General features: G+C 39.4%; 1 protein-coding gene across 5 annotated transcripts in view; it reads left to right on the forward strand.

Annotated features, from left to right (window-relative positions):
• Trappc9 (trafficking protein particle complex 9) overlaps window positions 1–10,645 on the forward strand; it is an 847,990-nt gene that overhangs the window by 199,049 nt on the left and 638,296 nt on the right. For all 5 annotated transcript variants that reach the window (XM_023723940.1, XM_023723939.1, XM_023723941.1 and 2 more), the window contains 2 exons: window positions 4,100–4,245; window positions 6,595–6,680. In XM_023723940.1, the coding sequence (XP_023579708.1) occupies window positions 4,100–4,245; window positions 6,595–6,680 (232 nt within the window). The remainder of the gene's footprint in view (window positions 1–4,099; window positions 4,246–6,594; window positions 6,681–10,645) is intronic.

The following is a 10,645-nucleotide window of genomic DNA, read 5'->3' on the forward strand; positions in this document are numbered from 1 at the left end:
GAAATCATTCTTGATCATTATTGAGCTCCAAATGCAGAGAGAACTTCTGAGAATTCCTTCGAACTCCAGGTGGCATCTTAGTTTTGGGTGGAATGTGGCATGGCCCAGGTAGCTCTTCAAGCTCCAAGAGAACCGAATCCTTTTATACATAGGTACATGAACAGGATCAGACACTGTTAGGTCCTGGGTCCAGCTAGATGTTTGCAGCAGGCATCAACACTTAGTGTTTCACTCCATCTAGTGTTGTAATCTTTGCAGCAGGGACTCTTTCAATAAGTACAGTATTGTTTTAAGGAGGGGAAAAGAAGGGAAGGCTTTGTTGACTGCTGTTTGTTGGGAACTGTAATAGGCACCTGAAGTGTATTACCTTAGTCTTCACAGTGGCCTGTTGAAGTTTAAGGATAATCATAGAGAGTATGTTGGGTATAACCCTTGGTGAGAAGACTGTCAGTTTTAAAGCATCCCCTTCTGAGTGGTGGTTGTTGGTGGTGCATGAGATTATACATTCCACCAAAACTCTACCAGGGCTGGGCCATGGGGCTGTCTATTGAGTGCTGTAGGAAACTTTGCATAGTTCAGTATGGGGCTGTATTAGGTGTCTAAGATCCCTTCCAGCTGGGAGAGGTGGCAATTTTGCTTGGATTCTTTGACCTTATTGTTAGTATAGGAGAGGAAGCACTGAGACAGAAAAGTTGATTCTGAAATCTTAGTGATTATTCAACACAAAAAATGTTCACTTGTGCAAATTGGATATGAGTTGGGCATCTGGCCTCCCTGGGGTTGCTCAGTGATCCAGGTGTATCGTCTTTTTAATTTAATTTAATTTTTCATTTTTTTCTTCTTCACATTTATTTTATTTATTTTTTAATCATTTTATTGAGAAAGTAGTAGCAACAAGACAGTTTCAAAACAGATTAGTAGGACAGTTACAATAATTAATACATTGCATATTGTTGTCTTTGTAGTGTTTTTTTTTAAAATTTATTTATTTATTTATTTATTCATTGTGTGTGTGTGTATGTGTGTGTGTGTGTGTGTGTGGCCAGCTCAGCCCACCAGGGGGTGGGGCTGGCTGGCATGTGGTGCTGGGGGATTGAACCGCAGTCCCTGTGCTTTGCCAAGCTTGTTCCAAGTAGGTGCTTTAGACCACTGAGCCATCTCTCCAGCCCGTCTTTGTAGTGTTATTCATAGTACAAGATGCAGACGTGATATCTTGTCTAAACACAGTTTAAAACTTTATTCTCATTTAGCTAAGAGAAAGTAGCTACATATCTATGCTATTTTGCATATACATATATTTAAACTACAAAATGGTGCTTCATTTATAGCCCTCTTTTTTGTTTCTTTTGCTTTTTTAAATTTTATATATTTATTTTTAAAATAATTTTATTGAGAAACAAGTATCAATGAGACAGCTTCACAACTGATTACTGGCACATTTATAGTAATTAATACATTGCATATTGTTGTCTTAGTGGTTATTCATTGTACAAGATGCAGACATGATATCCTGTCTCAAACACCATTAGAACAAACCTCTCTATTCACTGAATTAAGAGAGTGGAGCTGCATATCTGTCCTATTTTGAGTATACAGATAGATAAAGGTCATTCATTTCAGCATATATACTTAGTCAGGGTGAGAATCCTAACAACTGCTAGTTTCAAAAACATGCTGCAGATTTACAGGATCATTGCCTTACTCATCTTGTGCATATAAATGTATGGCTTTGCCTCTACATTTTGTCATGTTTTCCAGCCTTTCTCCTTTTGCTTTCCTCATTGTCCAATCCTCAAGTTCTCGTGTCAGTTTCCTTGTTGACAATGTGGAGATGATGGTAGAAGTACTCAGACCAAGAATGTGGTTGTGGTGCTTAATTTTTTTTTTTCTTTTTTTCGGAACTGGGAATTGAACTCAGACCGTTACACTTGCCTGGCAAGTGCTTATTCTACTGAGCTATCTCCCCAGCCCTGTGGTGCTTAATTGGGTAGCATAATTCTTGTCTTAGTTACTTGTCACTGAGACATAATAGCTGATATCTGTGGAAGAGGTTTATTGGGGCTCACAGACTGTAGAAGTTTCCATCCATAGTCTGTTGGCTCTAAAGCAGGGCCACATGGCAGAGGAGAAAAAGCTCATGGCATGGCAGTAGGAAGCAGAAAGTGATCCAAAGGGAAGGGAGGTAGATGGACTCTCCAGACCACCCAGGGACCCATCTCCTCCTACCAGGCTTTTCCTCCCCAGATCACATTCAGCTATAAGCTGATCATTACATTAATCCACTAATGAGTATCATGCGCCCATGATTCATCTACCTCCCTGAAGTCCCACCTCTGAGTGCATGAGGGTTTGATGGAACACCTAGGTATAAACAACAATGCTCAAGTATGCTCAGGCTGCATGGATTAGTGAGTCTTCAGGGGATGTCAGTTGCTTGGCTTTGAACATGGGGATGGGCTGTTCTGATGGAGAAGCAGCCACTCATGTAGACAAAGCAGAGATGCTGTTTATTTTTCCAAAGGCTACCTTTTGCTTGCATGGACTCTCACTTCCCCTTGTAGAGAAGAGCCTGGACAGCAAGCATGGTGCCAGGAGCGTTTCACTAGGTTCTTACCGTGGCTCCATGTGGGAGGCATTGGGTCCATCAGCATCTTACATACAGTAATGTAGGCTGGGAGGAGACAGGCCATTGCCTGAAGGTTTGCAGCTAGTGTGCAGATCTCTGAGCTACAGGGGTTCTGCAACCTTGTCTTGCTGAGTTTGAATGTTTTCACTTTCTTTTCCAGTTTCAATGTTTGTCACTTGTTTTCAGGTCTACCATTTTTCTCATACATGGTATTGGGGACTGTTTATTTATTTATTTTTTATTTTTATTTTTTTGCATGACCAACTTAGTAAAAAATTTTAATCAGCTTAATATTTTTTTTACATTTTTTTCTTTTTTAAATTTTTTTATTTTTCAACAAATAATACACTGCATATATTCTTCTTAGTGGTTAGTTGCTGTACAAGATGCGGACTTGTGATCCTATTTACAAACACCATTAGAACAAATCATTCTATTCATTAACAGAATGTAACTATATATCTATTCCAACCACTTTGAATACACAGATACAAAATGGTCATTCATCTGTATACCCCATTTTTTCTAAGTTCCGTTATTGAATATAATAGTATAATATTATAATAATTAGGTGTGTAAACTCAGCAAAATATTCTAAAAGAGTCCAGTAGCCCATAATAGCATTGGGTCTTCTGCTTAACTGGCAATGTCAGAAATTATTGACCTGAGTCCCCCACAGCTCAACTTAACAGCATGGCTTTATTTCTTATAATTTCATCTTCATATTTTTCTGCTGGATGGTTAAGACCAAGGTAAAGCAGGACCTATGCAACAAGAGTTGTAGCTTTTTGGTCTGAGAAGGTCAGTAAAATGCCCTCAGGATTTGTCCTGAGATCCTGTACCTCAGATTGTAGAACCTTCATCAGTGCAGCCATGTGGATGAGTCACGGCCATTGCTTGGCCAATGTGCTCTCTGTGAAAGCCTGAGAGAGTATCTTCTCCCCATGTGACTCTCCTTAGGCCCACTCTACGTCATCGATCACTTTCCTCTTTGGCCCCATAATCTTCTTGATCAGAAAATTTGGGACACTACCGAGGTACATGACGTTACAGTACAAGTTCTCATATGTCCTGAGTCTTAATTGACCTTAGAAGGCTAGGGCCAAAATGTTGGCTTTCCTTGTATCCCTCCTTTTTCTCTAATTTTGGTCTGCAAACTTAGGTTGTTAACCATCCAGAAGAAAAGCTTATTGTTATTATGAAACGATTTGGGTTATCAATCTTAACCTCACTATCTCACTGCATTTCAAACATCTTAGGTATAATAAGGAACAGGTATTTTTCATCAAGTATTGATATGTTGAACTTTAAGTCCCTACATAATATGATAAAAAAACATTTAAAAATTAGATTATATTTTAAAAAATAGGATAAAGAATTCTATGCTTCTCATGTTTGCACATAAGTGGGGACTGTTTATTTTGAGACCTAGCTAACAAGGCTGGGGATGCATTTGTGTTCTGTCTGAAACAGGCACGTAAAGCTACTGAGCCTTCCTGCAAGCCTCCGGCCCCAGAAAATGAAGAGCTTACTGGGTCAGAACGTGTCAGCCAAGAGCCCCTTCATCTACTCACCCATCACTGCCCACAATCGAGGGGAGGAGAAGAACAAGAAAATCGGTAGGACTGCCTTTCTGGCATTCTTCCCTGTGCTCTGCTGCCTGGTTTTCAGGGGCTTTTTGTATCTTCAGGACACAGTTTCTGGTCCATACATCCATGTATGCACACATGCAGAACTTTCATAGAAAGATATTTGATTTGCTGCCTTTGTCTGGCAGTTGCCTGTAGATCTGATTTGTTTAAAATCTATTTCATAAAAGATAATTTTTGTGGAAATTCTAAAACCCAGAAAGACCTGGAATATTGTTGCTGTTTCCCATGGAAATGCCGCCTTTCAGCGCCTGGAGGCAGAGCGCTGGGGCCAGGCGTGGTGGGCCTTTGACAATGGCAAGTGCCTTCTGGCTTTGCCTTCCCTTGAAGGACCTGGACCAGTCATAGAGGGTTGATGAAACTCTTCTTGCATGACCATTCTGGAGTCTTCAGCTGTTTATTTGGGCCTCATAATTTGGTGTTGGCCACACATTTTCTTCTCCAAAAACCAATTTCATGCAAAATTTCACTCATTTTGTTTAAATACAGACTTACAGAAGTGATTTAGGAGATTGGAGAGGTGAGACTTCTTAGACTTGGTGATGTACCTATGGGGCTCAGTGCAAATGGAAAGCCTGGAGTCTTTCATTACATTGTTTTTTAATAGTACTTTGGGACAATGATAGCAAAGGACTGAGCATATGTGGGGCCTTTAAGCACAGGGCCAGGGCCATCACTACCTGGATCATGTGTCTCTGAAGTTGACTCTGATTTGTCATCTCTCTCTCTAATCTTAAGCAATTGTTGAGGCTGCTTTTTGTAGAAACAATACTGTACATTTGTGGAGGAGGCCAAAGCAAACAGTACCCAGAAATTCCCATGGCTGTTCAGTGCTGACATTGTCATTGTCATTATCTTCCCTACATAAAGTTGAGAAAATTGAGGTTGCATGAATACAAATTATCAGCCCTAGGTCAGACATAGGCAAGTGGCAGAGCCCAGTCTCTACCCAAGGTGTGATGACTAAATGCCTAGGGATATTTTTTCCTTTATAATATGGCTTTCACAATAGTAGAGTACCTGATCATTTGGATTGAAAATAAATTCAGGGTTGATGTAAGATTTTTTTCTGAGACATAATGAAAGGTTCAGCCAAAATGCATATTAGTATGAAAATATAATTTATATTGTATGGCTTTAATACCTTTTGGACAATATTCTGATCAGGGAGTACCTGCCCACAGGCTTAAAGAATCACTTGTATTTAACTTAAATTTCTAGTCTATGTAACTGGATCTTTGTGTCTACCTGGGGGAATTACTGTCACAGCAGGGGACTCAGAGTACTAGAATTCTTGAGAGCATTTCTGACTGAACCGTGGAGTAATTTACTAGTCTTTGTGTCTGTATGTGGATGACATCACTGTGATCTGAGCTCTGCTCAGATGACTCAGGTGATAAGAGTCTTCTGTTATCTTGTGGCACTGTCAGGCTTTATGCTGAGTTAGCAGCTACCCCAAGGGCAGTGTGGTGGCCCGGAAAGGCTAAGCCTCTCAAGTGGGCCTGGCTGCAGCTTCCCACCATGTGTCCACAGGCAGCTGATGTGCCTCCCACTGAACAGGGAATTTGGGGCTGCCTTGGAGGGTCATTCTAAGATGAGAGAGAGAGTGTTCGTAAGCACCTGGCTGCTGCTCAGAGAGGCCTCGGAGGTAGTGATATGAGCGAGTGGCACTGATACTGGGGCACAGTGAGAAGTTAGAGGGCCTGACTTTAGTAGCCACTGATGCCAACTTGTAGGCAATCTGAATGACACCTGCATAATGTCTTTGTTTTTTTCCAGACCATCAGGTAATTATGATATGTGCTCCCAAGGGAGAGGATTGCACCTGGTGTGCACACTGGGCCCCAGAGCATGGAGGTCAATGCAGAGTACTGCCTCTATGTGGCAGTTGATTTGGGAACAGGGGGAAGAAAAGTCATTTTTTATCTTACAGTCTTAGGGTCATAGGGAGCTCATGCCCTGTGCCTCTTTCAGGTGAGCCCAATGGCCTCTGCCTGTGTTTCTGGCCTTCAGGCCAATGAGGTGCTGCAATGTTATGGCTCTACACTAAAGGCATTGCTGCCTGGATGGATTGCAGTGTTGCGAAGCTGCATCAGGTGCACTGACAGGAGTGCTGCCTGCTGAAGACAGTGAGAAACATCCTTTACATCATGTTGTAGTGGACATCATCAAGCTGTGCTTTGCTTCAGAGTGTGTTGTCACAGGCAGTTATACTGCCCATCAATTTGGTGGACAAGTACATTGCCAGAGGAATCAGTTGAAATGCTGAAAACTGTGCACAGGAGCACACTCACGGATTCTCACATATGTGTTTTGTAGATTTCCAGTGGGTTCAAGGAGACGTATGTGAGGTCCAGCTGATGGTGTACAACCCGATGCCATTTGAGCTCCGCGTGGAGAACATGGTATGCATGACCTGTTATTTGGCCTTTTAAGGCTAAAACCCCCAACATATCAAAATATAGTTTTGTTTAATATTGGGCATGTGTGTCATGTAATGTATGTCTGTTTTGCCAAAGATTATGAGATTCCTGTGAGGGAAGACCATGCTTTATCATTCCGGTGTCTTTACACCTGGCATTCAGTAAATATTTAAATGTACAAAGAAAGCAGTTTTTGTTTTGTACACAAGCTGAGCTTACTTGGTTGAATGAAAGATTTGAAGCACTCATTCTGAAGTTCACATGAGATTAGCAGAGATTAGAAAGCCTGCGTTTTGTCTGTTGCTCAGTAACAGCAGCAGTATTTCATTGTCGCAAGATGACCTGATGAGCAGTGCCCAAGGGAAGACAGCAGCAGTGTCAGGGAATCAGCTGTCACTCTACTGCTAGTGAAGCAGCGCACTGTCAGGGCTGTGGGTTCAACCCCCAGTGCTGCAAAAACCAGAAAACAAATTATACCCTCTGTCCCAAAATCCGCCTCAAGTACTATGTGGAACTCATTGCTGCCACAGTGTTTTTGCCTTTAGATGTTCTCTGTAGACAGGATTGGGAATGTTATATGCACGCATATGCTTATGTTTCTATGTGCACACACCTCTGCATATACACACATGCACATGTACAGCTACTGTATATATATAATATATATATATACACATATTTATATTTGTATCTGCAGAACTCTACACATGCACACATATACTTACATTTATATCTGTGAACACACTTCTACATATACACATCTCTGCATGTCAACATGTACCTACATACACTTTTATACTCTTGTACATGTGCATATACATATGCTTATATCTACACACCACCTACATTTATATCTACACGTACAGCTCTGAAAACATACACATAGTTACATTTAAATTTATACATACCTGCATATGCACACACATATGCTTATATACCTCTGCACAAATACATGCAATTGGTATGCACACAGACTGATGTATTTTTTTTGTTTTTCATTTGTGAATAGACTTGCATTAGAAGAAAGTTTTTATTAGTACATATTTGCAGTGTGTAAGGTTTTCATTTCTTGTGTGGAGTTGCTGCATTTTCATATATATATATATTTTCAAACCAGATTGGTAGGACAGTTTTCATAATTAATACATTGCATACATTCTTCCTAGTGGTTAATTGCTGTACAAGATGCAGACTTCATGTCCTGTTTACAAACACCACTAGAACAAATCCCTCTATTCATTAAGAGAATGTAACTATATATCTATCCTAACCACTTTGAATACACAGATACAAAATGGATATTCATCTGTATCCCCCTTTTTTTTTTGTTAAGTTCTATCATTTAAATATTATGGGTGTGTAAACTCAGCAAAATATTCTAAAAGAATTCAGTACTCCATAATAGTATTGGGGCTTCCACTTCACGGGCAATGTCAGAAATTGTTGACCTGAGTCCCCTGCAGCTCAACATAACAGCATGGCTTTACTTCTTATACTTAGTTTTTATACTTGCCTGCTGTATGGTTAAGACCAAGGTAAAGCAGGACCTATGCAACAAGAGTTGTAGCTTTTGTGTTTGATAAAGTCAGTGAAATCCCCTCAGGATTTATCCTGAGATCCTGTACCTCAGATTGTAGAACCTTTGTCAGTGTCAGCCATGTGGATGAGTCACGGCCATTGCTTGGCCAATGTGCTCTCTGTGAAAGCCTGAGAGAATGTTTTCTCTCCATGTGACTCTCCTTAGGCACACTCTACATCATCAATCACTTTCCTCTTTGGCCCCATAATCTCCTTGCTCAGAAAATTTGGGACACTACCGAGTTATATGACGTTACAGTACAAGTTCTCTTATGTCCTGAGTCTTAATTGACCTTAGAAGGCTAGGGCCAAAATGTTGGCTTTCTTGCAGTGTTCCTTTTTCTCTAATTTTGGTTTACAAACTTAGGTTGTTAACCCTCCAGAAGAGAAGTTTATTGTTATTACCATACAACCTAGGCTGTTAAGCTTAAACTCATTATCTGTCAGAATATCAAACATCTTAGGGATAACATGCAACAGGTATTTTTCATCAGGTATTGATATGTTGAACTTTAAGTCCCTATAGAATATGATGAAAAAACATTTAAAAATTAGAGTATATTTTTAAAAATCGACATAAAGAATTATATAATTTTTATGTTTACACATAAGTCCAAAAATCTAACCATATACAACCTTGAAGCAGGACAGTCCCACGATATTCCTTTTTCTATCTCTTGCCTTCATTTACCACCCCCTTCTTTTTGAAAAATCATCTACCAGAGAGACAGCACGGCAGCAACTGGCATGTCATGACAAGCAGCCCATCTTCAGAAGACCAGAATGACAGACACTGCAAGCATGAAACTACTATTACAGATTACCATCTTCACTGCAGTTGCTTAGTTCACAGGTGTCAGTATATATAGTTAGTTAGGGTGAGAATCTTTCCAATTCACTGTGCATTTTCATATTTTAATACTTTTTTCATTCCCTTTCTCTCCCCTCTTCACAACTCCCTTTGTCTTGATCCCCTTCTACTTGAGAAAAATCTATTTCTCCTACTTCATATAATCTTTTATTTTGCTATTTATAACTTGGGTTTTTCCATACAAAAGAAGTCATGTAATATCTAAGCTTGTTCGTCTGATTTATTTCACTTAACATTGTGGTCTCAAGATTCATCAGTTTTCCTACTAATAACTCAAGTTCTGTATGGCAGGTTAGTATTCCATTATGTATACATCTTATATCTTTTTGAAATTGTTTTGGATTTTTTACAGTTAAGCTTACTGGAACTTTTTAGACACACATAACTCTCACATTCATTATTGGGAATTTGTACCTATACATGGTATATCTTGATGTTTTTCCCTCCATCCCTTATCTTCTTTTCAGTCCCTCGCTCCCTCCTTACAAAAGCATTGTTTCCATTTTTCTTTTACTTTCCCTTCCTTATTCCCCCTCGTCTCTCTCTATAATAGCCATTTTTTCTTTCCTGATTTGAACATTTTCTTTCTATTTCACATTATGTGCTATACCTTTTGGTCCTTATTTACACTTTCACTTTCTTATACCAGAGAAACAATGTGGTATTTACACGTGTCTGATTTATGTCACTGAAGAGTATGGTCCCAGGATGCATCTGTTTACTTAGAAATGTCTCAAGTGTACCCCTTTTAATGGCTGAGTGGTACTCAGTTGTTTAAAAAAAAAAAAAACAACCCACATCTCCTTTATTCACTCATTGGTTAGTGCATATTTGCTATTTCCAAGATTGTCTTCAAGAGTGCTGTCTACACTCTTCCAGCATTTTTTTTTTTTTTTTCCCCCTTGGAACTGGGGATTGAAGTCAGGCCCTTGTGCCTCCTAGGGAAATGCTTATTTTACTGAGTCATCTCCCCGGCCCACCTTCCAGCAAATTTAATGTTTCTGTTTTAATCTTAAAATGTTTGGTCCATTCTGATTTTAGTTTAGCTCATGGTAAGAGACGTGAGTCTAGTTTTAGTTGTTGACATATGGAAAGCCAATTTTTCCAGCACTGTTTATTAGAGAAGCTTTCTTCCAGTGAACATATTTGATCACTTGGTCAAAGATAAGGTGGGTAAGTGTGTTTGTAGTTGTGTCTGCATCTTGTAATCTGTTTCATAGATTCTCAGGTTTGGCTTTATTTTCCAGCACCATGCTGATTTTTTAAATTTCATTTTATTTTATTTTTTTCCATAATTTTATTGAGAAACAAATAGCAATGAGACAGTTTCAAACCAAATTGGTAGGACAGTTGCAATAATTAACACATTGCATACATTCTTCCTAGTGGTTAATTACTGTACAAGATGTGGACATGATATCCTATTTACAAACACCATTAGAACAAATCACTCTATTCATTAAGAGAATGTAACTATATATCTATCCTAACCACTTTG

Source organism: Octodon degus, unplaced genomic scaffold (assembly GCF_000260255.1).
Source record: "Octodon degus isolate 3935 unplaced genomic scaffold, OctDeg1.0 scaffold00104, whole genome shotgun sequence".
NCBI classification, from domain to species: Eukaryota; Metazoa; Chordata; class Mammalia; order Rodentia; family Octodontidae; genus Octodon; species Octodon degus.